The sequence below is a fragment of the Ursus maritimus genome, unplaced genomic scaffold (assembly GCF_017311325.1).
Source record: "Ursus maritimus isolate PB19 unplaced genomic scaffold, ASM1731132v1 scaffold_32, whole genome shotgun sequence".
Lineage (NCBI taxonomy): Eukaryota > Metazoa > Chordata > Mammalia > Carnivora > Ursidae > Ursus > Ursus maritimus.
The window spans coordinates 7,678,678-7,706,469 of record NW_024425786.1 but is presented as its reverse complement, the minus strand read 5'-3'; the positions used below and the strand labels follow the sequence as shown (position 1 = coordinate 7,706,469).

Sequence of the window (27,792 nt, the reverse complement as noted above, 5' to 3'; positions counted from 1 at the left end):
GGGGGGGGGGGGGGGGGGGGGGGGGGGGGGGGGGGGGCGGTTATCCAAGAAGGGGATTCTTGGGGACCCTCTTCACAGGAGGCACCCCAGATTCCATCGGAAATGGAAAGATTCCTGTTTCCCTTGGTTTTACAAATGCAGAAGATTTGAGCGGGGGCTCCCATCTGGTTCTGCGCTGGGTGGGGCTTCTCCTGGGAGAGCCACTCAGAGAAGATTCCTTTACTGTACGGGCTGTGTGGAAGCAACCAGAAAGCAGCATGGGGAAGGGGATGGAGTGGGGAGCACAGCAGACGTCCTGGAGCCCCTGGACCACTGTCTCCAGGGCTGGGTCTGTCCAAGACAGTGCCCCGCGGAATGACCCTGTCACGCACCCACAGACCCAGGCCAGCATCCTGCCGTCCTGGGAGCCGACGGGAGCCGGGCATTGTTCTAAGCGCGTACAGGCAACGAAGGAGCCGGGATTGCAGTTTCATTTTACAGATGAGGAAACGAAGACTCACAGAGGTTAAGTAACTGGCCTGTGCTCACACAGCTAGCCGGTGACAGACGCAGATTTTGGGTCTGATCCTAGGATCTCATACTGGCCAAGACAGCTCAGATGTGGGAAGTGAGGCATGGTACCTGCCCCTGGCGCCCCTTCACGGGTCACCTGACTTCCCAAGAGCTGGGTGCAGAGAACCTGCCCACTGTAGCAGACTTCACCCAGTGCCTCGGCACACTCCCCCTACTTCCCTGTCCCCTGGACTCACTCTTGGTCATGCTCTGACCTGTGACCTAACATGCTCGTGAAGACCATCCTGTGTCTACACCAACCACGTCCAGAGCTTGGGTGTGTGCTGCCACAGGAGGGCCACAGGCAAGGGGCTGCTTCTCCTCCGTCCTGCTAGGAGGGGACACAGAGACGGTGACTGCCTCCTTTCTCTGCGGAGGGTAGTGTGGGCCCCTGTCGTGTAACGGACATGAGAAAAGACAGTCGGCCCCGCCCCCATGGAACGGAATGCAGTGAACTAGGCACAAAGGCCCCAAGCGGAGCCCCGAGCAGGGCAGACCTGGATCTGGAGGGGGTCAGGGACAAGTACCTTGGCTGAAGCCAGTTCGTGGGCGAGCTCCTGGACCTTCTGCTGCTGCTGGATCAGCAGCTCCTGGACGGAGGCTAAAGTCATCTGTAACTGAGTCACTGGGAGGAGAAAGCAGTCGCATCTCTGTTAAATGATACACACAGATTCTTCCCCTCTCCGTCCACACACCTACAGCTGCCGCATCTCACCGATCTGCAGACACCCCCCACCCCCAATGCATGTGATTTATCTGCGCTCTGGGCCATCTACCTGCACCGCGTCTAACCTAGCAGTCCCACTCCATCTTCCCATTGTGCACTTGTCCGTGGTCAACAGTGTATCCGTTCGAAACCTCTCCCCTCCAATTACATGTGCTTATGATTTGCTCGGCTCTCCCGACTTCGGTACCGTCTAGGTCCCTCATCTCAGCCCCTCCCTGTGTCCTTGTGGAACTCTTGGACTCTCCCATGCTCGCAGAAACACATCTCAGGCCCGCGGTCCTGGGACCTGTTCGTTCAAGACTACAAATCGGGCTCCGCTGCCGCTCCTCCCCGCCCTCCACACCCAGTCCCGAGGCTGCCAGTGTGCGCCCGGGTCACAGTGTCACAGGACCATGTTGGAGCCACGGGCCCCAGCGTCAGCCTCCCCGGGGGCCAACGCACCGCAGTGTTTCCGGTGGCTCTGCAAACACACCCCAGGGGGGACAGACTCCTGCCTGGGACAGTGGCTCTGGAGCTTGCCTGAGTTTCTAGATTCAGAGCCTCCGTCTAGTAAACAAGTTTATAAAGAGGAAAAGCCACCTCTAGTGCGACAGGTCCCAGCTAATCTGGGCCATCGGTGGGGCGCCGGGTAATGAACGCCAGCCCCGTGGAGTCGATGACAGAGGAGGTGGCTGGGGTCCCCGGAGCTGCAGTAATTACAGCCTTTCTTGACCCTGTGTTGGATTCTTAGAGGGAAGGGGGAAAAATCACTGAAAACCCCCCTGAAAACCTCACAGAAGCAGAAATTAAAAATGAACTTTACAGCCCTTAGAAAGGCTGTCATTTTATTCCCCTTATTAATATTCTGAGGTTGGGAGCCTTTCCGTAAAAACATAATTAATTGAGGCCGCGCCGACAGTAAACAAGCAATTTCAAATTAAACCGAAATGACGGCGGCTTCATTTGCAAATGTGAACAGATTCTCAGAGCAGATAAATGAAGTCACCACATAAAGTGGAGACGGAGGGGGAGGGGCGGGGCAGAGAAGGGGCTGCTCACGAAGGCTCGAAGGGGCGACTTGATGGAGTCATTAATCTTTACCTGTCTGTGCCACGCTGCCACTCAGCTCCGAGAGACTCGCCTCCATCCTCTCCAGGTGCTTCCTGTCCTCTCGGCCCCCCATGATGAGCGGGAGCAGGTATCTCTACAAGGAGCGGGGCGGGCGGGAGCAGCGGGCACAACCTGGGGTCATTCTCCAGCCATCGCTCAAATTCTGCCCACCCACTTTCTCTCTGTCCCCTCTGGGTTTCGGAAACCCGACGCAAACCCCAGAAATGAGATACTTGAAAGTTACGAGGCTGATTAAGATCCTGCACAAGGACATGGACCAGGAAGTAGGGACAAGTTAAAGTCAATTCGGTCTATTTTTGCTCCTTTTATTTAATTATCTCAATGATGCTATGTATATTTCTGTAAAAAAATATTTAAAATTCTGCTTTAAAAGTTGTAAGCTAAACATGTAGAAGGTGACACTACTGGTGGCCTCCAGGGAGGAGCGGGAGGGACGCCTTCCACTGGACACTTTTCTGATCCTTTCAACATTTCGATCCGCGTGAATGAATCACCATTCAGAGACGAAGCAGTAAAATAAAATAAACAAAAAAATTATTTGAGAAACCAGATGAAAGTCCTCAGATTTCTGGGTCTTTGGTCCTTTTCCTAGGGAATAATACACGGTATTCCAAGGCCATCCAAAGAGGTCACACCTCAAGTTTTTTCTAAACTAAGCCTCAGAACCAGCATCCTCCGGGTAAGAGTCAAATGCAGTCAGATTCCCCCAGACACAAGGGCAGAAGGGAGAGGAAGGGGCAGAACCTGAAGAAACTGACCCTGGCGAGAAGGAAGCAGATGCCAAGGGGCAACCAAACATGGCAGCCCAGAATTCGAGAAGCCCAGGGAAGGATGAGGGGCTTGGAATATTCAGGAAGAAGGCAAGTGCAGTGTACCTGGTAACTGGCTGCCTGCTTTGAGGTGGGAAGGGGTGGAAGGTGGGCAGCAGGGCAGCCGCTGGAAGGGCTGGGTGACAGAACACATGTGCTGCACTCCAGAAGCTCGGAACTTGGAGCCTCTTGTGTTAGAAGCGTGAGCCCATCTCCAGCGTTAATGGGGGCGGGGGGCACTGGAGGCAGCACAGGCTGGCAAGTGTGGTAACAGGCAGGTGGGACCAAAGCACTTGGCTTCCTACTCCCTTTGGGGCCCAGATGGGAAAAAAGATAGCAACTTCTCCATTAAGGGTTCTGTACTGGGGAAGGAGAAGGAGGTCTTTCACAAGGCGTTTGCGGGAGAACTCACTTCAGGAGCGACTCCGGAGTGAAGATCATTATTTAGCAAACACACAGAAGCATTTCCTATTTTGCAAAGTGCTTTTCAACCCATGTGAGTTATTACCCACAACTGAGCTGAAACTCATCAAATGTAGCCTTACGTTCGGGGTTGAAAGTTTCCTGAGTATGAAAGTCAAGGGATTCTTACACATGTAACAAACGAAAACTTCTATTTCTGAGATCAGAAAAGCCAAGGGAAGGAGCACATACACTCTCCCAGCCTAAATCATTACATATTTATAAAACAAGGTGATGACTCTTCTTTTTTTTTACATTTGAAGAAACTAAAGAAATTCTCATCACCACTGCCACTGATCTTTCAACGTCTCTTTTATTTTTTAAGGCAGAGTAAAGATCAGAGCTTCATGGGAAAAACTGATGCTATCTCTGCTTTGCTCCAACAGGAGCTATGCCCACGTCCCGCAGACCACAGCTGTCCGAGGGCAGTCACGTGACGATTAGCTACCATTTGGTAGGGCTGGGGCATTATTTTGAGAATTCCATCGCAGCATTTTGTTCTTCTTGGTGACTGTATACAGTTAGCGACTGGAAATGGGCTCTCGGCACACAGGGTAAGGGAAGGGCATCGGGTCAGGGGGAGAAGTCCCAGGACCTAAACATTTTGCTTCTGGATTTCTGACATGGAAATTTCCAAATCCAAGAAGAGACGTTCCACTGAAAAAAATCATACCCTGTTACAACTCTGTCACTAGCTTTTGCATGAAGTCAAAAATTAAGAATCCCAGGGCACAATGTTTAAACATGTTTCATGTGCTGAAAGTTACAAACAGTGAGTCTGGGTATTCATTCAGACCTAAGGGGTGGAGCTGCAAGTGGCATGGGGAGGAAAGAGGCCTTCTTTCCAGGACCAAGAGAGAGTAAGTCCTCTGGCCACTGTTTTGCCTTTTGTCTCTGGGGCCTACCCTGGCTCTGACACTTCCAGATAAGACTCGCTTGCTTCAAATCAAAGTCAGCATCTGGTAGTTCGTATCTGGTTAGTATTTGGTATCAAGGAAGTATGTGCTCATTTCATGCCTGCAGTTCTGTTAGAAGCAACCAAGATGGGGATCCTGAGGGTCGGCTATGAAGTTTGGGGAAAAAATCCTAGATTTACGTGGATGCCAACACGGTATGTAGGAAACAAAAGCAGAGCCCATAAATAAGATGATACTGAGATTCTCAAAGCCAGTTCCAAATACTCAAGTAGAATAACAGCATCGAAAGTACTTCCTGTGTGCCAGGCACATAGCACTTTCCAAAGGAGCTTCACGACAACCTTGTGAGGTAGGTACTATTGTCCCCATTTTACAGATGGGACCGCTGAACTCCTGGCAAGTGGCAAAGCTGGGACGCAACACAGCAGCTGGGCTCCAGTGTCCCTGCTCTCAAGCGCCTTGTCAGTCTGTCTCTCATGTCTCTGTCTCAATGTCCCGACTACTCAGCATATGCCGGGCACTGTCCTAAATACCCGACATGGCCTGTTGATGGACGGGCCCCACGGTCACCCTGCACAGCAGGGACTCTGAGGAGAGAAGCCCAGTGTAGCAGATGAGCAGGGTCTGAGGTGGCCAAGGGCAGCCATCCAGGGGGCAGGCAGGATGGAGACTGAACCAGATGCCCCCCCCGCAGAAAACGTGCATGATCATGCGTACGCTCTGCCTCCACACACACCCCTCAGCCATCGCGCTCCAGGGCTGGGACAGGGGAGAATGGGGCTGAACACCGGGGTGGGGGACCATCGCGCTCCAGGGCTGGGACGAGGGAGAACGGGGCTGAACGCCGGGGTGGGGGGCCATCGCGCTCCAGGGCTGGGACGAAGGAGAACGGGGCTGAACGCCGGGGTGGGGGGCCATCGCGCTCCAGGGCTGGGACGAAGGAGAACGGGGCTGAACGCCGGGGTGGGGGGCCATCATGCTCCAGGGCTGGGACGTGGGAGAACGGGGCTGAACGCCAGGGTGGGGGGCCATCGTGCTCCAGGGCTGGGACGGGGGAGAACGGGGCTGAATGCCAGGGTGGGGGGCACAGGGAAGGGCGGACGTACCTTGTAGAGCTGGTGAAAGCCGAACGCAATGCCTGCCGTGATGACAGCCAAGGCACCGTAGTCTCTCCATCGGGACCCCACAGGGCCTGAGGTTGGGAGGAAAAGGCATATCAGCAGAAGCACACACGTCCTTGCCGGGCAGGGGAGGGCACGTGTACTGTCTGTTAATCTGGAAGGATCGGCAACTGTGACACACAACTGCAGGAGACAGCGTGTGACAGTGGGAACAGCGGCTTGGCTGCATCTCCCTCCTCTGTCCGGGCTCTCGGAACGACCCGCCTCAACCGCGCACCTGCTGTGCGGAGAAGGGTAGCCATGAGCCAAGTCCCAGGGTGGCAGTCAGGTGGCAGAGGTGATCTGCAGACCTAGGGCATGGTCTCCACTCTCACGGAACAAAGGGTCCTGTGAGGCTGACACAAACACGCTTAGGTGTGCACAAATACATGTCCCCACAACCTGCTACACGCAGTGATGAGCTAAGAGCCACCTCAGAACCGGGGGGGGGAGCGGGCTGCATCACCTGTGTATTCGAGACGTCGTGAAGCAGCATCTGTGTGCCCGACAGCGTTGCAGGCGCAGGGGCCTGGGCTGATGAGACCCCGGTGCCCTGGCCTGCTCTCGTCCTGAACCATGCAGCAGACAGCTTACAAATGACTGAACAAGGTAACTCCAGACCGTGATCAAGAAGGCCCAACGGGGTGGGGTGCCTGGCCGGGCTCAGTCAGTGGAGCGTACAACTCTTGATTTCGGGGTCCCAAGTTCGAGCCCCACATTCGGTGGATAGATTACTTAAATAAATAAAATCTTTAAACAACAACAAAAAGAAGGCCCAATGGGGCAATGTAGCCAGGGGGAGGGCCAGGGAGGATAGCCAGGCGTCGGCAGGAGGAGGACTGGAGGAGGCAGACGCTGAAACATGTGGGGTCCCAGACAGAGCTCCAGGCAGGGGACGAGCAAGTGCCAAGGCAGGGGTTGTGCTCAAAAGAGAGAAGGCGGCCAGTGTGGCCCGAGTGAGCAACTGGGCCTACCCGAGAGGGGAGACCAGGAAGAACAGAGGGGGTCAATCAAGTGGGAGTGGTGGAGGGTGGGGTGGGGGGAAAGAGGTGGGACATGCAGCGGCCAGGTGGAGAGCATGGCCGGGGAACCCGGTCATCAGTCACAAGCAGTAGGGTCACTGAAGGCTCTGAATCCGGGAGTGACCCAGTCAGCTCTATATCCTGGGAGAACAACATCGGGTACCCTCGAGGGCAAGATACAGGCGGGAGGGGAGGGAGGCAGAGGCGGGAGGAGGCTCCTGCTGGGGGCCACAAAAGGTAAGACGGACTGGCACAGGACAAGTCGCCCAGGAGAACACGTGCTGCTGTTGGGCGGGAACCAGACCCGGGCAGCCAGGCCTCCCACAGGAGCAGCCCCCGGCCCAGTGCTCTAGGACAGCATTTCAGGAGTTGCCCCGACTCCTGAATGGAATTCCAATCCCACAGGAGGAGAAAGGAGTTTTCTATCTCGTAATCTTTCCGACCGACTGTTTAGAAAGTACTTGCATGTCCATAATCTTCTCTGACGCTCTGCCTCCTCTCAAGGGATCTGCCGTGGAAGGCACGGTGCACCATTTCCAGAACGATCAGCGGTGTGGGACACTAATCGGGTCTGCAGAATCAGACCACAGTGCCCAAGGCAAGTTATCCAGAAGGCACCCACCTGAGGCATGCTGCTATGACAAGGAAGCTGGGGTCTGGACATGCATTTGGGAGAGAAAAGGTGAAGAAGGAAGAGCAACGGCCTTCCCAAGCTTCTTGAAAAGAGCACCACAGCTCCCAGAGCGAAGCCCCAACTGCAGGGACAGACGCTGCGTGTCTCCACCTTCACCTCTCCCCGTGCCTGCGGGCTCTTCAGGTACTTGTCATGCCCTGGCATCTCCCGACAAAGGCGAGCAGGAGAGGGACCTTCTCCAGGCTCAGTGGCAGGATATGGGCACAGTGAGGAGGGCCTGATGACGCACAGGCCGCCAGGGGGATCCAAGGGGCAAAGACTTTCAGGGGGGAGAGGGAGACGCTCCCTCCTCCCCGAGCTGCTGAATCGGGTTTCAGGAGGCAGACGTGACAGTGATGCAGGGGCCTGGAGGTATCTCTCCTTGGCCACCTCCCCCCACTGCCAGCACGGCCTGTGGATCCCAAGCCAGTTTCCCAACGTGGCAAAGCCCTGGAGTCTCGTGCACAAACTGTAATCAACAGGTGGCCTTTCCCTCAGCTCTCAACTTCCTGTTCTGTTTTAGAGCTTCTGAGTGGCTCATAGATGCACGTGGTGTAAACGGCGCATAGCATCTGTCAGTCTACTGCCAAGAGGCTCCCTCCACCATCAAGAGTCGCTGTGAACAGCTTCCTGTCTTGCCCGAGACTTTTTTTTAAAGATTTTATTTATTCATTTGACAGAGAGAGAGACAGCCAGCGAGAGAGGGAACACAAGCAGGGGGAGTGGGAGAGGAAGAAGCAGGCTCATAGCAGAAGAGCCTGATATGGGGCTTGATCCCACAACGCCGGGATCACGCCCTGAGCCGAAGGCAGACGCTCAACCGCTGTGCCACCCAGGCGCCCCGAGACTTTTTATGCACATATAAGACAACACAGATATGTACTATTTTCCTTCTCGTTCCCCCTACTTCTCATCTTGTTTTTTTTTTCCATAGCTGCGTAATATTCTGTTAAGCCATTCCCCACTGATTTCTGGCCTCTTACAATTTCACACAGTGCTGCCCCCGAGGACCGTGTACATATGTCACCTCACACATACGTACACGGACACCTGTACACATGAATTCCTAGGAGCCTGGGTCGGAGGTACATGGAATTCACAATTCTGAAAGATATTTTCAAACAGTCCTCCATGGGAGCTGACCCAGTTCGCTCCCATCAGCCATGTCCCAGAGTGCCTATTTCCTCACGGCCACCAACACCGCGGGCTCATCCCACCCGGACTGCCGCCCAAAAAAGTGGAAAAGAAGACTTCATACCCATTTTCATCTGCGTGAATCTTACTGTGAGTGAGGACTGAGCATCTCTGCACTGCATGTCCTTTTTGGCTACTGTGTATGATCCCTACTCTTCTACTCAATTCCTTTATCAATTTCCTCATCAATTTATAGAACCTTCTTCTATAGCTGAATGTGGCTTTCGGGAGGCAGAGGGGACAGTGATGGAGGAGCCTGGAACATGAGCCCTCTGTCTATGACAGAAGTTGCACAAACCCAGGGCGCCTGAGTGGCTCAGTCAGTTAAGCGTCTGCCTTCAGCTCAGGTCATGATCTCAGGGTCCTGGGATTGAGTCCCACATCGGGCTCCCTGCTCAGTGGGGAGTCTGCTTCTCCCTCTGCCTGCCACTTTCCCCGCTTGTGCTTTCTCTCTCTCTCTGTCTGACAAACAAATAAAATCTTTTTAAAAAATTTGAAAAAGTTCTTCCCAGTATATTTTTCTTTTGATTCTGCTTACAGTGTCTCCTGGCGTGTAGCATATCCATGTTTATGTAAATGTAGCCGTCTACTCTCACGTGGGCTCTGGGGTGTGGGCTCTGGCAAGCCAGGACATCCCCACTTCCTCCCAGGGTTGTGCAGCGACACTCAGGGTCACAGAGACTGTCTCCAGAAAGGAGCTCTACTGGGGCACCTGGGTGGCTCAGTCAGTTAAGCGTCCGACTCTTGATTTCGGCTCAGGTCACCATCTCAGGGTCCTGGGATGGAGCCCGTGTCAGGCTCTGGGCGTGGAGCCTGTTTGGGATTCTCTCTCGCCCTCTCCCTCTGTCCCTCCCCCTCCTCCCTCTCTTAAAAAGAAAGAAGGACAGTTCTGCCGCTCTGCTGTCGTGAACACCCCCATCCATCGAACATGTACAAGGCTAAGCGGCCGTGGCTTCTGAAAATCAAAAGCTCTGAGACCACTGCTGGAGATGGACCTTTCACCCTGACCTGGAGGAGCCAGGAGGCTCTGAGTTCCGGGCAACCTTCTCATTTGTCTCATTCCAAGCCCACTCTGCTCTTAGTGCCCTGACACAGCATCCAACATCCAGTACAAGCTCACCTTCAGGAGGAAAAAGTGGAGAGAGAGTAAGCTTAACACTCTTCAAGAGAGGCCCTGGTCAGGAGGGCTTCCGTCTATGCCCAGAACACCCACCTGGGCTGCCAGAGTCCTTGGACAGGACACCTCCAGGATCGGCACGCGTCCAGAATACATCCTCACCACTGCCTTCTCAAATCCCCACTCAATAACCTGCAAGAAAACAGCTGCAACCGGGCAAGAAACTGGGCCAGAACCCAAAGTGTGCTTGGCTCCTTCCTTCCCGCAAACCTATGCTGTCTTGAGAAGCGCAGCCTCTCGTTCCGGGCACTGGAGCTGGAAGGCTGAACAGGTGCGGGCAGTTCAAGGGTCCACGAACCAGAACCCCCTGCGACAGCTGCAGCCACCTTTCCAGAGCTCTGACCTCCTTGAGCAGCAAGCAACACCTGTGGCTCCCTGCCGGCCGCACCCTTCACCCCCCGCACCGCCACTCACTCCTGACATGCTCGCGTTAAGAACATTTTATTGCCCCTTGGTTTTCATTATTAATGAAAAGGGACCAGAATGATCTTTCCTAAAGTTCAGAGAGTCTATAAAGACAAGAAGCTGAAATGCCATTTTACTCGTTTTGGAGATGTGTGATACAATTCTGTCTTGTGGCAAAATGAAAAAAGAGAGAAACTAAGATGGAGGGAACCCTGACCCGGCGCACGCCTTTCAAAGGGTAACAGACCAGGGCTACTGAGAAAGCACTCGGCGTGATCCCAGACTGGCTCGAGGCCCCAGCCATGACCCCCTGGAGTCCTCTCTGCCACCCACCCTGGGGCCCACCTTCCCCAGAGCCAGTGCAGACCCCCACGAGGGAACGGAGAGCAGGGCACCGGGCCCCCACGTTCCCAGAAGGTCCAGAGTTTTACAGTCACGGGCAGAAAACAGGGCCGGTCACTTTTCTGCTCTCGCTCGGAAGAAAGGGGAGTGGAATGAATGAGCTTTTTAAGAACTTCAGAGCCTCTAGCCTGGAAGCAGATGCCCGCCTACGTCCAAAGCAGACACGAAGCCTGAGATGAGAGGTCCTGGTTCCACACCACCAACCCGATGGCTCCCAAGGACATTTTTCTCTTATCAAGCACAGGCCACTTGACTAAGGAGGCAGAGCTCTGTTACGTTGGAAGAACGGAGGAACAAGGATATGTTTACTGTCACTCAGATTCAAGCTGTTTCACGGCACTTCCCCAACGGGCCCAACCAGCTAACGAGTTGAATGGTCCAGTACTTTACCAAGACCTCACCGCCGGCGTCTCTCGAAGAACAAAGACGGTCAACGGTGGCAGCAGGTGCCCCCCCCCCCCGCACAGCCGGTCACTGCTGGCACTGCCCCGCCGCCCCAGGCTGCAACGAGGTCTAGGGACAAATCACTGCAGGGAGAAGAGCACAGGGCTCTTCGAAACTCAGTGCCTTCTTTCACCTTCCAATGACTCTGCCGAATAGCCTGAGCTCGGACAGTCTCCACGGAGGTCCGCCTGCCCGAAGGCGAACCCACGGTGTACGGTGGCCCTGTCAGGGGCAGGAGAGGTGCGTCCCTGTGCCTCCTTAACCATTCCCTGAACACAACTAAACCAAGAGGACTCCACTCCTTTAGTCAAACCTCCATGACCAAGAAATGCTCACCCAGCGGGTGAGAATAAAGGTCAAGTAACACGTGTGGGGCTGGGAACCCCTCACACAGCACAGCAGCGTTGAACCTGAAGCCGCCAAGTCATGTGCCTGGACTCACTGGTACATGGAAATCCCACAAGCCAGCGGAGGCTCATCAACACAGAGCTGGAAACGTCACAGAACCGTCCTGCTGCGACAGTCGGAGGCGCTCGCTGTCGACGCGGAGAAACTATCAAGTCCGGGGAGGCCGACAGCTTGAGCGCAGGGCCAGGTCCCCTCCATGCTCCCCAAGGCTGGGGCTGTGACTCCTCACGGTGCCATGTCTAGCTGCTCAAGTCATCCCAACAAGCCACCCTGAAAATTAAATAAGACAGGCTCTTCCACAGTGCGGTCCTGGAATCAAGCCAGCCTGCTAAACCCGTGCTTGTTACGGCACAGAGTGGCGGGGCTAACGGCACACACAGACCGGCGACCGGCTGCAGGGTTATCACAGGCAGAGCCGCGGGGGGCGGGCCACCGTGTGGGGGGCTCACTGAGGCACACGGCTGAGCGCGGCCGGCGGCGGCCGGAAGGACACACCGGCCAGAGAGCAGCAACGAGAACACAACAGCTCTGCTCTGAACCGAAGCACCTGGGCAGCTGTGAGGCAAAGACACCACGGCAGCCCCACAGCGGTCACATCGGGAAGTTCAAGGCCTGTCTTCACATGAACACCCTGTGAAAGACAATCTTTCCACTTCTCACGGGCTGCTATGCTATCGCTAGTGTCATCTTTGGGCAGGAAGGACACTGGCAGTCACATCTATATCCTCACTCACAGATTAAAATATTCGAGCTCTAATTAAACTGTAAGATCAGAAGAGCCCAGGAATAGGCCTAGGCTTATGTGGTCAAGGGATTTTTTTGATGAAGAGGCCCAGGTAATTCTATGGGGAAAGGATAACCCGTGTAACACCTGTGCTGGGACAAGTGGTGAGCCACAGGGGGAAGAAACGGAATCTCGACCCTCGCCTCGTATCCTACACAAGCATGAACTCGAAACGGATCACACGCCGAAGCCAAAAAGCAAAAACTCTAAAGCTACTGTGAGAAAACAGAACACAGAAGAGAAAATCTTTGGGGTGGGCAAAGACATCTTAAAATACAAAAAGAATGAGCCATAAAGTGGGTAAAAAAGAATAAAATGGACATGATCAAAAGCTTTAACTGCGGTTTTTCAAAAGACACTGCCAAGAAAACAAAAAGGCAAGTCACGGGGGGGGGCGGAGGAATCTGCAAAATACGTATTTGATAAAGAGCTACACACAACTCAACAATAAAATGACACGATTCAGAAAAAAGTGCGAAGGTCGGAAGAGATGCTCCGCCGCCCGAGACCCATGCGTGGCCACGGAGCACATGGGAATATCAGTCATTAGAGAGATATGAATTAAAAGTACAATGAGATTCTATTACATACACATTTTTAGAATGGCTAAACTTGAAAACTGAGAATACCAAGTGCAGATAAGGATGTGGAGCTGAAATTCTCCTACGTGGCTGAAAGAAAAAAAAAAAAGAACCTGATGTTGGGGAGAGGACTGCTGCAGGGGGCACAAAGACACTTTCTGGGTCGTGGGAATTTTCTATATTGTGATTGTAGTGTAGGTTACGTGAGTTAAATGAATTATAGTTTGTGAACTCACCAAACTATACACTTAAAATTGATTCTTTTTTTTTTTTTTTAAAAGATTTTATTTATTCATTTGACAGAGAGAGAGACAGCCAGCGAGAGAGGGAACACAAGCAGGGGGAGTGGGAGAGGAAGAAGCAGGCTCCCAGGGGAGGAGCCTGATGTGGGGCTTGATCCCAGGACTCCAGGATCACGCCCTGAGCCGAAGGCAGACGCTTAACGACTGAGCCACCCAGGCGCCCCCTGATTCTTTTTTTTTTAAAGATTATTTGAGAGAGAGAGAGAGAGAGCGTGCACGTGCAACATAGGGCTGGATCCCAGGACTCCGAGATGATGACCTGGGCCAAAGTCAGACGCTTAACCAACTGAGCCACCCAGCTGCCCCTGGAGTTGATTAATCCTACTGTGTATAAATTATACTTCAAAAAAGCAGATGAGAAAGAAAAATTAAGAAAATCCAGAAATATAAAACTGCCAGATGACCTAACAATTTAACTCCTGGAGGTCTATGCAAAAGGACTGAAAACATACATCCACATCAGATTTGCACACAAATGATCTTAGCAGTGTGATTCAGGTCAGCCAAAACTGGAGATAACCTAAATGTCTGTGAGCCGGCAGACCGCTAGACACGAGATGGTACGCCCATAAACGGGTGCTCGTCAGCAATAAAAAGAAAGTGCTGCTATCTGCCACCCCATGGAAGAACTTCAAAAGTACTGTGCTCACTGAAAGAGGGCAGGCACAAGGGACCATTTACCTGAAATGTCCAGAAAAGGTAAATTTAGAGTGACAAAGTAGTTTAGTGCTTACCTGGGGTGGGAGGTGAGATTCTCAGTAAGTGGGCCCAGAGAATCTTATTTGGGTGAATGAAAGTGCTAACACTGGTTATGAGTGCATCACTCAGTAAGATACTAAAAGTCAGCAACTGTACATCTGACATGGGTGAGTGTTATGATATATAAAATGTACTTCAGTAGCTTTGTTTTTAAAAAAAATTTTTAAAGAAGAGTCTAGAAACGGAGCCATGCATATATAAACAATTGATTTTTGATAGAAGGACCGGTAATTCAACGGGGAAGAGGATGATCTTTTGTACGTACAATGCTGGCACAGCTGGACATCCAGACAGGCAAAACTGAACCGTGAGCTTCACATCGCACCACACATAAAAATTAACTAAAAATGAATCACAGATCTCAACATTAAAGCAAACGCTCTAAAACTTTTGAAGAAAAAGGGAGAAAACCTCTCCAACCTTGGGGGAAGTAAAGTCTTCACAGATAGGACACCAAAACCATAAACTGTAAAAACAAAAACGAAAACAAACCAAAAAAAAAAAAAAAAAAGAAAAAAAAGAAACCCAAAGACAAATGGACATCATCAATTTTAAAATCTTTTGCAAAAGGCAGTGTGTCAAGGGAAAGAAAAAGCCACGGGCCAGGACGAAAACTAACAAACACGCAACCGACAAAGCAGAGGCATCCAGATGTGAAGAACTCTTCCAGCTCAAGGAGACAACTAAACATAGGCAGAAGATGGGAACAGCCACTTTACAAAAGAAATTTGTGTATGCAAATGCACAATAAGCACGTAAAAGGACGCTCAACGTGATTAGCCATCCCGGAAACGTGAACTCAAACCACTAAGCGGTACCACTGTATACGCATGAAAACTGCTGGCGTTAAAAAAGACCGAGAACACCAACGGTGAGCCTACGCGGCGACCACGTCTCTCACACGTTGCTGATGGGGACGTGAAATGGTGCAACCGCTTTGAAAACCAGTTCGGCAGTTTCTTACCAAGATAGACATGGACTTCACATCCGAGCCAGCAACTCCTCTCCTAGGCATTTACGCAAGAGATATAAAAACATACAGACTTGTCCACGAACATCACGAGAGCTTTGAGAGTCACAGCTCAGAACTGGAAACAGCCCGCAGCCCACCCGCCGGTGAGCGGACAAACGTGGTACATCTCTACCATGGAATATCGCTCAGCAGTAAAAAGGAACCCCTGCTACGCACAGCGACTTGAATAAAGCTCAAAAACATTATGCTGAGCGCAAGACCAGACGAGAGAGAGTACATCCTGTATGATTCCATTTATGTAAAATCCCAGGAAAGAGAAGTCTAGTCAGAAGCAACGGAAGGCAGACCAAGGGTTGCCCCAGAGTCAGGCTGGCTGGGAACAGGGCACAAGGGAATGTTCTGGGGTATTGCAAGTGTTCTACAATGTGGTGGTGCCCACATGGCAGCATACACATGTTAAAACTCAAAATGGTACAAGTAAAATAGGTGTGTTTTATTTTAGGTAAGTTTTACCTCAATAAAGCCGATTTAGGGGAAAAAAGCCGTTAGAACTTTTAAAACAAAGAGAAGAGATAAAGGGAGCCAGTAGTGATTGAGAACAACACCCAGCAGTGTGGGCTCTAGGTTCTCTCTCTGCTCAGTTAGCAGCTGACACCAAGGGGAAAAGCAAGACCTGAGAATTCAAATTCAACTTTTTAAAATGCCCCCTGCAATTTCTGACACATACAGAAGAATGTAACATTTATATAAGTTATGAAGCATGATAATAAAATTAGCAATCCTAAACCCACCTACTTTACCCGCTAAAGCTTTCCAAATACCACTGAAACTAGCCATGTGCTCCTCTCCACCCAGGGGAAACCATCATCCTGAAGTTAGTGTTTATTCTAACTCAAACTTTCTGTGGGATATGAAAAGCCGGGAACATGCCCCACCAGGACAAGGACTGCACTTGTCAGCCTCCTGTGCAGACGGGTGTGGCCGTGGGACTGAGTTCCAGCCAGCGGGCAGAAAATCAAAGTGATGTGGGCACTTTTCAGGAGGTGTCCTTAGAAGGCTGGCCCTTCTCCTTCCTGTCCCTCCTCCTGCTGGTTGGACAGCAGCTGGGACAGTTGGAGCTGGAGCAGTCACACTGGAGCACAGGACGGGTGCTGGCTAGGTGTCAGGGGTGCAGAGCATAGAGCCCTGACTGCCCACGTTTACAGAATTCAGAAATATTCTTCCATCTCGTTTAAGCCATTCTTATTTGGGGTTTTCTGTTATTTGTTGTGGAATCTTATGAAATGAACACAGGCTGCACCGTGGGCAAAGATATAATCCTATCTACCACCAACACCAAAGATTCTTTCAATGGCCTAAGAAACCTGGGACACTTGCCTGCCTCAATATCTACAAATGGCATGAATGTGGCACCCACATGGTACCACAACGGGCTTGGCACAAAGCAAACAAAACAGACAGGGTGCTAGCTCTTGAAAAGCTACTATTCTTTTTCTTTTTTTTTTTTTTAAAGATTTTATTTATTTGACACAGATAGAGACAGCCAGCGAGAGAGGGAACACAAGCAGGGGGAGTGGGAGAGGAAGAAGCAGGCTCATAGCGGAGGAGCCTGATGTGGGACTCGATCCCATAACGCCAGGATCACGCCCTGAGCCGAAGGCAGACGCTTAACCGCTGTGCCACCCAGGCGCCCCGAAAAGCTACTATTCTAAACCAGTCACATGGACAAAAGAAAAAATACAATTTCTGAAAAATTAGAGAAATGTTTTCTTCAATACACAAAACAGTAACTTCTATGTAAGTAAAAAGTGAGATCTGCCTTCATAAATTCCAAAAGCTCTCACCATCACCCCAAGCAAGATGGCATGGGTTTGTCTTCGCTGTACTCCCCCAAGCACTGGGATTCCCACTAAATGGTCAAATGGTGGCCTCCTGTAGGCAAGGCCTGTCCTCCACTCCCACAGCCTGCATGGCCGAGCACACGGGATGCCCCACTCAATGGCTCCCAGGGAAGCTCCCCACCCTCCCCCCACCGGCTGGGGGTATTACAGGACAGCCTTTCAATTCCCAAGCACATTTCCACCACCAACTATCCATTCAACAAGCATTTCTAGAGCACCTGCTAAGTCAGAGCCTTGGGTTATAAATTAAAAAAAAAAAGCCTCTAATTCAAGAAATTCCGATGTAATAGAAAAGACAAGCGAATAAACATTGAAGGGTGTACGGCAGGGAACAGGGAACTGAGCAGGCCAGGGGGAACCTCCATCCCTCTGGAACGGAGGCATCTCAAAGAGTCCCTGGAGGAGCTGACGGCTGCCCCCGACCCTGAGGGACAGCAATGACCTGGCCGGACAAAGAAGAGGGGAAGGCAGAGCATCGGGACAGCTGCCTCGCACACTCCTGGAACGTCTTCCCTAACTCTCCACGCAGCACCTTCTCAGATGATACAAGTAATTTTGGTATAGTCTAAGAATAATGTGGTCAAATAGGTAATACAGCCTCAAAAATGATTAGATGACACATTTTGAAGTAAAAAAAAATCAATGTACTTTTGACTGTGCTCCATCAGGGCGATGGCCTGGCTGCCACCTCCCTCTCCAGGCCTCTCTTCTGGCCCTGCCATCCCAGGCTCCAGCCACCGGACATTGCACAGTGTCATGTCCATATGCCTTTGCCTTAGCCTGGTTGCTCCTGTCCATCTTGGTTGGTCAATGAACTGACCATGTCCCCCCTACCCCCATCCAGGTAAGCATCTCCTGCTGTCTGAAGTGCCCCTTTGCCCGTCTGTGCCACTGGCTTCACCTGGACCTACTTCACAGGCACCGCTGGTTGCTTAACTGCCTTTCCGACTCGACAGGGAAAACTGGAGAGAGCTACCAGGCCTTATTAATCTTTTCACCGCAGGGGTCTAGCACCGTGCCCGGCCCATAGCAGGAATAAAATAATAAATGCCTGCTTAGTGAATGAAGATAATCAAGGGTAAGTATATGTTGCTAAACAGGTCAATCTTTGAAAGACCTAAGTTGGTTATCAAAGACAGTGAGGGAAAATATTAAAGCCTAAGAAAAAAATACCATCTTACAAAATTTACAATGGCCCTGCCTAAATCCCAAAGCTGCCTTGCTTCTTGTTTCTTTGGTTGGAAAGAAGAAAAATCAGCTTGGAACAAATCAATCAATCAAGCACTTATCAGAACTTTATGTTCAGGACTGGGTAGGCACCGCGGGTATATACACATACTGATTCCTGATTCAAAGTCAAACAAAAAGAAAGCAAAACGAGAAGCAGAGAACGTCAGATTTCCTCTCGAATCCCAGCCTGACTGTTCCTGAGCTCTGTCTGACTTTCCTCTGAGCCCTGACAACACTGGTTTATTCTCACTCTAGGTGACATCAAGCTTCCCCTCTGTGTCGACCTCCTACTGCTTTTACAAAGCCTTCTCTGACTTCTCTAGCCCACATTAATTTTTCTCTTTTCTGTATTCTTATGGAATTTCTTGTCTGTATAATTAATTTTGGCATTAAATCACAATGTCTTATATTATTATCCTTTTCTTAAGAGTTTATCTTTTCTCTCCCAGAGAGCCTGTAAGAGTTTTAAGGATCTCGTTTTGTATCTCTGACGATTCTATACTAAGCACACAGTAGATGCTTAATAAACACGGACGGATTGACCTGGTACCTTTCTGGCAGGTGTCCAAGTCCTCTTTGCTGACACAGGCATTTGCTACCATCTCAAGGTCAACCACATTCACCAGAGAGCAGAGATACCAAAAGCAGCACAGAGTGGGACACCTGCCGCCAAAGCAGAAGGGCCAGCAAGTCCAGAGGTGAGCATCCAAGAGCACTAGGCTCCCTGGGGCAGTCTTGAAAAAGCTCACCCCTCCCCGAGACATGAGCATCTGGGGCTGAGCCCAGAGGATCCCATTTTCTAGACTTGGGTTCAGAGATGGAATATCTGTCCTTAGAGAGCCAAGACATGGGAAGGAAAGGGCTCTAGATGTAAAATGGGCAGGAACACACATGAGTGGAGGCCATAAATCCCTCCCAGGACGCAGACAATGCCTCAGTGATAAGCATGCAGATTGCACACCTAGTTCAGAAACTCCCCTGAGTTTGCTTGTAATTAAGGGGGTTAGAAAGGTAAAAAAAATATATAAACCCAATTAATCATTTAAATATTTAAAGTCAGATTTTTTCCTCACTCCAGGATTAGTATATTTCATAACGCCAGCAGCAGACAGCCCTGGTTTTTACTGGGGTTCATTTTAGAGCATGTTTAAACTAGTCAGATTGAGTGATGCTTCCAGCAACTAATCGCATGTCAAATAAAAGATATTTTATGTAATAAATTACCGCTACAAGTAATTCAAATGTCATTTATCAGTTTTATTATCAGTCAGGCAAAGTCTTGTTTCTCTATATTAATCAAAATCAAGCTTTTTTTTTTTTTTTTTTTTTTTTTGAGCAGTTTTGACACCTCTTGGCAAAAGTACAGAAGTGAAGAGGTAGAGTCACCCCCGGAGCTGAAAGGAGCAGTGGAACAGTACAAGAGGAATGAAGCTCACCAATGACAAGTAGAAACTTCAGGGATTTAAAATTGCCATTACCATTGTTTTTATACTAGCGTCAAAGCAGGAAGGAGTCTGTCTCTAGGAAGATGTATTTTATTTTTAGGGCCGGGAGACTCTTAAAAATACTCCTACCTAAATACCTAAACGTGTAATGCTTCTTCTCAGAGAGACCTGGACAGAAGAATCTAGACGAAGGCACTGTCCCCCTCCCCCTTCTTCTTTTGCCTCTTTCAGAAAGAACAACAGTTTAACCCTTTGTGCCTAACAAAAGTAGGCACACGCATGACGTTTTAGGCCAACTCTGTGACCAACCAGAACAATCTGTTCTGAGCAAGAAGTTTCCAAGTAGCCAAGAGACCTGTTTGGTTTTAAGCCATGGAGGAAACAGCTGGAATAGAACAGATGTGCGTCTTAGAAAATTCTGCACCCCAGCTGCCACTGCCTGTCCTCAACAGATCCCATTAAATGGCTGGGCCGAGGGACACAACTAAAAAAAAAAAAAGTGTGGAGACCTAGCCTTTGGATAGAAGGAAACACGGAGAGTATGTCTAGTGACCCAAAACAAACACAATGGGTCGGAAAGAATGCCGGCCAGGAAGGGGCCGTGAGTCCCAGGCTCACAGTAGCTGCTACTGACTCCGGAGCGCCAAAACAAGGCTCCCCGCTGAGCGCCATTTCTCAGGTCTCAGGGGTCAGAGGACTCCAGTGGTTTGTGAGACAGGGTGACCACGGATGAGGTGCACTTGAATTCCTGTTACCTGGCCTCGCCCATTCAGCCTCAACCAGAAAGCAAAAGAAAGGAGATATCTGAGATCTGTGACACCACAGCCACCGCCTGGCCCCCCGCACTGTCTTGAGCCAGAGGGAGGGCAGCAAAGCCAGGGCCAGAAGGTAGCTCCAGACCACGTGGGGGGGGGGAGGAGTCAACAAGCCTGGCATTTTGTGATGCCTTCCAAAATCTGACATCTAACACTGTTTAAAATTAACATGTTTTGAAAAAATAAAACTTCTGAGACAATTAAAATGAAGACAATTACAGAAAAGGCATTTTATTTTGAAAGACAACAGATCCAAGGCTGAGTTGTTACAGACATGAAACTTGAGCTATTTTCCATCACTTTGAAGTGAATTTTAATCTTTTTAGACTTTTTATAAGTGACTTAACGAAAGGTTCTGGCTGTATTTTGGGAGATTGTACATTTATGACTGGTTTGAAGAACTGTTATTCCTCAAACAGCTTCACTTAAAAACAACATGGGTCATGTTCTCATGTAATAATTAAAAGTTAATTCAAAAAGGACCTTTACATTTAATCTGAAATTCTCTAACAGATTGTCACCACATAAATATACATGGTATAGCCAGGACAAGGAAGGAAAGGAGGAAAGGAAGGAAGGGAGGGAGGGAGGGAGGGAGGGAGGAAGGAAGGAAGGAAGGAAGGAAGGAAGGAAGGAAGGGGAGAAGGGGGATGGGAGAGGCCACCTCAAATCTACTAATATTAACTTTAAAAAATAAAATTAGGAGAGGAGTCATTTCAGTGAGCAAACGAGAACGCGGTCATGAATCAGATGTTCATGTACTTCATGAAAGAGTGATACGACGTAAGAAAACAGAAACAGAACCGAGAAATACTTTTATAGAGTCTTACTTGTAACCAAAATATTTCAAACAACACAATACACTCATTTATTCTGGTCCCTCATCTTTTCTTAAACCTTTGTCACATACTTAAAAGTTTGTCTAGGAGAGGATTTGGGTGTGGCACATTCTTTTGGAAAAACCCAAGAGCTGTCTCCTAGTCCCAGTGTCTCCCGGCTTGCTGAGTCTGGGATATGGGAGGCATTGCTTTTTTGGCTGGTATCCCGAACCCCAGTCAAGGTTAAAGAAGGAGTTTGAGCGGGTGACTTACTGTATGGCTGAGCAATGAGGTGAGGGGGCTGGACAGGAACCACCTGTGTGGCTGGGCCCAAGGACGAAGGCTCATCGGCAGCCGTGCCCGACTGCTGGAAAGCCAAATCAATCTCTTCATCTGTCAGCCCTGGGGGGGAGAAGAGGACATAATTGCAGGTGAACACCTTTGCCACTGTCCCTGGCCGCCTCGAAATCTTCATTGAGAAAGGACCCTGAGAGCCACAGAGTGCCTAGCATCCTGGTAAGTTTCCTCCCCAATTTCGGATTCTCCGGAACCTCTCTCAGTTGCAATTTAACCTTAAGCGACAGAATATTAGCCTCCACACTGCTTCCAAATGTGGCTCATTCAATTTCCTTAATTTATCCTTGAGTTTATTGCTGCTTTTGAAGTCGCTCCGTACTGCAATTCTCCATTCTTCCCCCGAAAACAGATACCATCAACTGCAAATGTGACTCATTTTAATCTGTAATGGTGTTAAAAAAAGAGGGGGAAAAACTAACAATAATGCATGAAAACAGACAGGGAAACAAAAAACTAATTATTGGGTGAGACGACTAATTAGTCTCGATCGTTTCCGAAGACGGGAATAATTTGCTTTATTTTATGACAAATGCAGAAATAAAAAGAAAAATCAGGACTGACTGTGATTAGTATGAATGGGATATAGAATGTAAAGAAGAAAATAAAACAAGAAAACAGATCAAAACAAGGCCAGGCCCAAACTTTCAGATGGTTATTGCTCCAGCCTAGCACAGGCTGCCTGCATCGCCTTTGGCTAGCTTTTCTGCCTCCCTTTGTTGTAATCCTCGCGACACTGAAGTGCACTGCGCTCAGGACAGCCGGGAAGAGCAGGGCGCCATCTGCAGTGGCTGCGGCGTATGCAGAGGGTTTGCCCATGGGAGAGGACCAGGCCGGGGAGGGCCCCAGGAGACCCCATTTCCAGTGGGCACACGGCCGCGGCCGACTAGAGACGCTGGCCCTGTGGGAAGAGGACGAGGGTGCCAACCAAACGACTTGCCCGCAGGGCCGGTCCGAGAGGTGGGTACGGTGGGTACAAAAGTGCTTGGGCTGCCGAGAGTGGGAGCAGCAGTGCGGAGGTCACTGTTAAGTCGCCAAGACCGCTCCGGCCGGCCTGTGCTGTTCTAGGAATCCCAGTATCCAGTGCAGCCACCACGCAGAGCCTTTAAACGAGGGCCGAGAGCTTTTCCCCATCTGCTCGGCAGCTCTCCATCAGAGGCCCACGACGCGGTGTATCTGCCCCTGGGGGCAGATGAAGTACACGGAGCTTCTGAGGGTCAGCATCTTCCGGAGCATGGTGCCGCACGCTCGGTGCCAAGGGGCTAACAGATGGGGCGCATTAATGCTCCGAAGCACGGCGCTGGCCCACGGCGCACTGGCTGTAGTTGGCGGAGTGCCTCTGCAACTTTTCAGGCCCTAGTGCAAGCCGTCAGGGAGAAGGCCTGAACTAAACGGCCCTGGACCCTCTGTTCCCCTCCCTATGCTGAGCAGTTGAGGGCTGTGTCCCCTTTGAAACCGCAGCCCTGCCCTTCTCCCTCGGCACACAGGGGAGCCAGCCAGTGGTGGGCAAGGCTGCCCCTCTGTGAAGCTGGAGTGCTGCTGCTGCCCCCACCGCCGGCGCACCCCACTCTCAACGCACTGATGGGGCAAATGAAAAGGCTGGCGCTGAGCACCTTCCAACACAAAAGCTACCTTCGAGTATGCGGGGCTACACTGGGCCATTCCTCCTCCCAAATTCCCCAGCTGCGCCAAAGGCCTCCCGAGAGAAACAGGGTCAGGACAGAGGGACAAGCCTGGCAAAAAAGGAAAACTCAGGTACCCGAGCATGTGCCGATCAAGCTCCCAGCTCAGGATTGACGGCCAGTCAACTTCCGAAGAGGAAGGGGAATCCCTTTCAGAGTTCTTGGAGGAAAGACCCGGTTTTAACCAGTTCATCATCAGCACGGGAGAAGCCGGTGCACGCATCAGCGGGGGTGGATGGACACTATGGAATTTCATAAACCTGGTGGTTCGTGTGCCTTGTCAGCTGCTGGCTGCAAATGAGGATAATTTTCCCAAAAGGAGCATTCAGTTGCTTTCTCATTTTCCCTTTTGGCTCTTTCAAATATAAACAAGTACGATAATGTTTAACGCTGGGGAAATATACCGTAAGTCACGGGCTGTGCTGCGGCCCTGAGAGCCGGAGCTGGTTAAGGGGACAGCACTCCCTGCCCGCTGCTCTGCCCTCTGGCCCGGAGCTTTTACGAAGCCTATTTTCCTAATAAAACATGTTCCTTGCATTATTGCAGCCGAGCCCACTAGTGAGGCCACGGTTTAAAGGGCATCAGCACTTCCTTCCAAGCTCTTGGTTTTCAGAGACCTTATCATTTGATGCTCTAAATTTACATTGGCTGGGATTCTGATATCCCCAGTCCTCTGGAGAGTCAGGATTTTGATTTAGTTACATAAAATGAATCACTTTTCTTCTTGTAAAAAAAAAATGCATTTTCATGATCTCACTGAATAATATAATTTCAGAGCTGGACCATGATCCCAGCCATTGCGTTCATTTAACAGATTAAGAACAACAACTAAGGCCTGAGGAAGGTGAAAACGTGCCTCAGATCCCAAGAGGAAGGTCACGGTGCTGCCGGCTCGACAACCCACGGCCCTCCATCTGCGGCCTGGTGACCTCCCCCTCTAGCACAACAAATGTGAGACTCTGAAAACACGACTTAAGTCTTCAACCTTGTGAGAAGTTGAGAGCAGCACTAAATGGTCTCTCTCAGCCCCACCTGGCACCCCATCTACAGGGGAGGGCTGACAAATGGCGCTTGGGGGCTAGACCAACAGGAACCCAACCCCCCAATCCTATCTGCAAATGACAGTGGGACAACTTTTTGAACAACTCCACAGTGACAAAGGTAGTGTCCCCGTCTCGCTCTAATACTCTAACTCCCAATAAATCCACAGGCCTCTCACAGACAGGTGCCCATGCTTCCCTTGGAGGCTTCCTCCTCAGTGCGCCCCCAGCTCGGGGGGCAACGGCCAGCCAGGTTCAGTACTCTCCCAACTCAGCTGACTCATCTGGGACGCACGGAGCCTCGGCGGGAAGGGGTGTCATCTCCTTCAGAACACAACAGTTACCTACGCAGTCGTGGGCTCCTGGTGCTGAGCCGACCCTGCCTTCAGGGAAGAGGGACAGCCACAAGACCCACACACAGGACATCCAGGTTCCCACCCGCCCCCATGAGCCAGACGGCGCAGAGTTTAGATTGAGACCTTGCAGAATCCCAAAGGTTAAAAGGAATAATAAAGGAAACCGCCAATTGGAAGTGAATTATATTTGGCTGTGAAAGCTGAGGCACAGGCTATATTATAAAAGGCGTCTCATTGCGTTGTTTACCATCACCCCGACTAATGCAGACCTTTTTTTTTTTGTTGTTTTAAATAATCTCATGCAAATTAGACACACACACTTCCTTCCAGTTGATTGCTATCTGCAAGGAATAATCTAACCGCAGAGGGACCGAGCAAGGGCTGAGCAGAGCAGAGACGGGGGCAAAGGGTGTCACCATCCTGTGGCAGGCAAACCTCCTGCCCTCAAGTCTTCTTTAGCCACCACCTTTGGAGGAATTAGCCAATTTCAATAAAGCGTAAGATTTTCTTTTAGTTGGGGTGTCAGTTTGCATTATCTGATATCACTAGCACTTTGCATTTAGACACTTTCAATAACGTCAACCTCTGCCACGTGCCAATTTCAACAGCTACCACCCCTGGTCTGTGACAATTAAAACATATCATCGACAGAGAATAAAACTAAGGAAGTCCATCCACTCGCTAGCTTTAACCAAGAGGAGGAGAAAGAAGCGAGGGCACCTGTCCAAAGTGAAGGGGCCAGGACGCCTGCCTCTGAGAGACAGTGTCATTTCACCTTTAAGACCACAGCTACCCCGAGATGCCTGGCTCAGCTGGTTAAGTGGCTGGATCCCAGGGTCCTGGGATGGAGCCCCACGTCCAGCTCCCTGCTCAGCGGGGAATCTGCTTCTCGCTCTGCCCCTCCCCCTACTCATTCTCTTTCTCTCTCAAATAAATAAATAAAATCTTAAAAACAAAACAAAACAAAAAAAACAACACAGCTGCCTGACTGGCAAAACTGAGAGCTGGTCATTCACATCGCGTAAATGAAGGTCCCGAGCACCAGGAACCAGGGTGGACTACTAGTTCTCAGTTCTCTGGAATCTACTTCCAGAACCAGTGCCCTTTACAAGCAGACGGCTGCTGCCCCAGTGCAGAAGCCCCCGAAGATTCTTTTCCAACTTTCCCCAGGGTGGGATTCTTTTAAAAGAACAGACCAAGCAAGCTACAAGCTATTGATTAATAAAGCCCCTTGTTACTGCTGCGGGCAACTGAAGTGAATGGCCTCGGGGCTGCCACACCTGCTTACTTGTATCCCCTAGAAGATAGATTTGTTTTCTTTTTCTAAAGGTTTCGGTTCAAATGCAAACAGAACCAAACCGGTTGACTTGGTGAGCGGCAGCCTACTGGCTGGGAGCACCACGCTGCAGGTCCTTTCCCACGGATTCAGACAAAACTGGGCACTGGGAAGAGCTGACTTGTTCCTGCGGGACTGGCTCTGCAAGGGCTTCTCAGAATAAGTCACCTCGGTGCTGTCCCCAGTGACCGCTGAGCACCGCCACGGGGCCTGGCCCTATGCAGGTGAAGCAGAAAGACAGGTGACAGCAGACAGCAGCATTCGCTGCATCTTGTAGGTCAAACAACAACCAGGACAGCGGGGTGGGGAATAGTTTGGAAATAAGCAAGGTAATGAACACCCGACGGCACCTTCCAGCCAGGCCTGAGTTTTATAGTAAAAATGTCAAGTCTGGCTGGGATTAGGGAACAGGGCCAGAGGGCCAGCAGCAAAGGGCGGCAGCTGTGGGCTAGCCACTGGGGCCATCTTCCCTCCCCTGTCACAGTCCCTCCATGTACAGCACTTGGGTGATTCATCTGGGACGTGTGGAGACCGTGCGGGGGTCACCTCTCTGAGAACACAACTAGTTATCTCCCCATGCACACTCTGAGAGGAGATGAGGCAGAGAAGACAGCTGGCTAAAAATACTCCCCAAATTAAAAGAAAAATCAACTCTCTCAGAAAAGGCTGGGGGGGGGGGAGGGAAAAAAGTATTTTTATTTTATTTTATTAACATTTTGTTGGAACAGTAGAGTACAATAAGGACTCTCAGAGCCTCTAAAAGTCGTTGGATGACCTGTAGACCCCTATTTCCCAGTGCCTTGTATAAAATTGAATTTTTTAAACATAAATTACACGTAATGACGACACTGTAAAAACTAACAGTAATGGAAAGCTGTGCTGTATTTCATTAGCCTGTATTATTCCGTGCCACCTGATCCAGCCGGGCCTTGTTTATGAGTTAGTGTGTTAGCAGATGCCGATGGAAGCATTTGCTTCGACCTTGCTCTTCTCATTGGGGCATGAAATTACGACGGCAGCACCTTGATATTACAGCCATAAATACAGTAAACTGCAAATTTAAGCCAACGGCTCCTATTGTCTCTGAACATAAAGCTGATCGGTATTTATTTAAAAGGAGAACAAAAAAAATATTATATATCACCTTGTTTATGGGGCCTCCCCCACCCACTTTCTTATCCCCTCCCCCAGCCCCCCCAACCTGTCTAATTCACTTGGTTAAAATATTAAGCAAATAAGCCAAGTGCTTTCTCCTCTACTGATTAACTATTCCCAAGCGGCGAAAACAGTTTTTGAGAAAACTAGTTCCAAATATCATTACCCCCTGAATGAAAGAGTTTTTATGAAAACTGATCTGATGGTAGGGCTGGTCCCCACCATCCTGATACTAACATGTAAAATCAGGAACAAGACATGAGACTTTCCTGTCTCCTTAAATGAGGAAAGTTCAAACAACAGGAGAAAAGTTGCTGATGATGCCCTGAAATTGAATGTCCTCTCAGTACCCTTCTAAAAATTGTTAGGTAGAAATGCTATTTCAAAAAGCAGCAAAACACTGCCTCCTGCCACCTAAGGAAAGAAAGAAAGATACCTAACCAAGAATATAATTCTCATCTCAACACAGAGAGCCAGGGACCTCTCATTAAAACTTGCACCAACCCCCTCCTTATCCCAGTGAACCATAAAGACAATATATCCTTTAAATACATTAAATGTGCAAGAAAAATAAATACAAAGACAAAAGGACACTGGTTATCACCCAGCCACGTCTCCTAGTATAAATCACTGAGTAAAAAGCCAGTGCAAAATGTATTGCACTGTTAGCTTAGAGACTGCGGAAGCGGGCAGCCTTGCTCTGCTCTGAGTCTGAAAAGAGAAGGTGGTCTGCTCTCCTGATGCCAATGGAAGGGGGTCCCTCTGCGTCTCCGAGAGGCAGACGAGAGATGTACAAACT

General features: G+C 50.2%; 1 protein-coding gene across 3 annotated transcripts in view; it reads right to left on the bottom strand.

Annotated features, from left to right (window-relative positions):
• Positions 1 to 27,792, bottom strand: part of PEX14 (peroxisomal biogenesis factor 14) — a 133,615-nt gene that overhangs the window by 6,038 nt on the left and 99,785 nt on the right. For 2 of the 3 annotated variants that reach the window (XM_008694949.2, XM_040645763.1), the window contains exons 4-7: positions 21,344 to 21,472; positions 5,684 to 5,769; positions 2,360 to 2,462; positions 1,080 to 1,177 (exon numbers count right to left, since the gene is read on the bottom strand). In XM_008694949.2, the coding sequence (XP_008693171.2) occupies positions 1,080 to 1,177; positions 2,360 to 2,462; positions 5,684 to 5,769; positions 21,344 to 21,472 (416 nt within the window). The remainder of the gene's footprint in view (positions 1 to 1,079; positions 1,178 to 2,359; positions 2,463 to 5,683; positions 5,770 to 21,343; positions 21,473 to 27,792) is intronic. The other variant, XM_040645764.1, reaches the window with a different exon arrangement.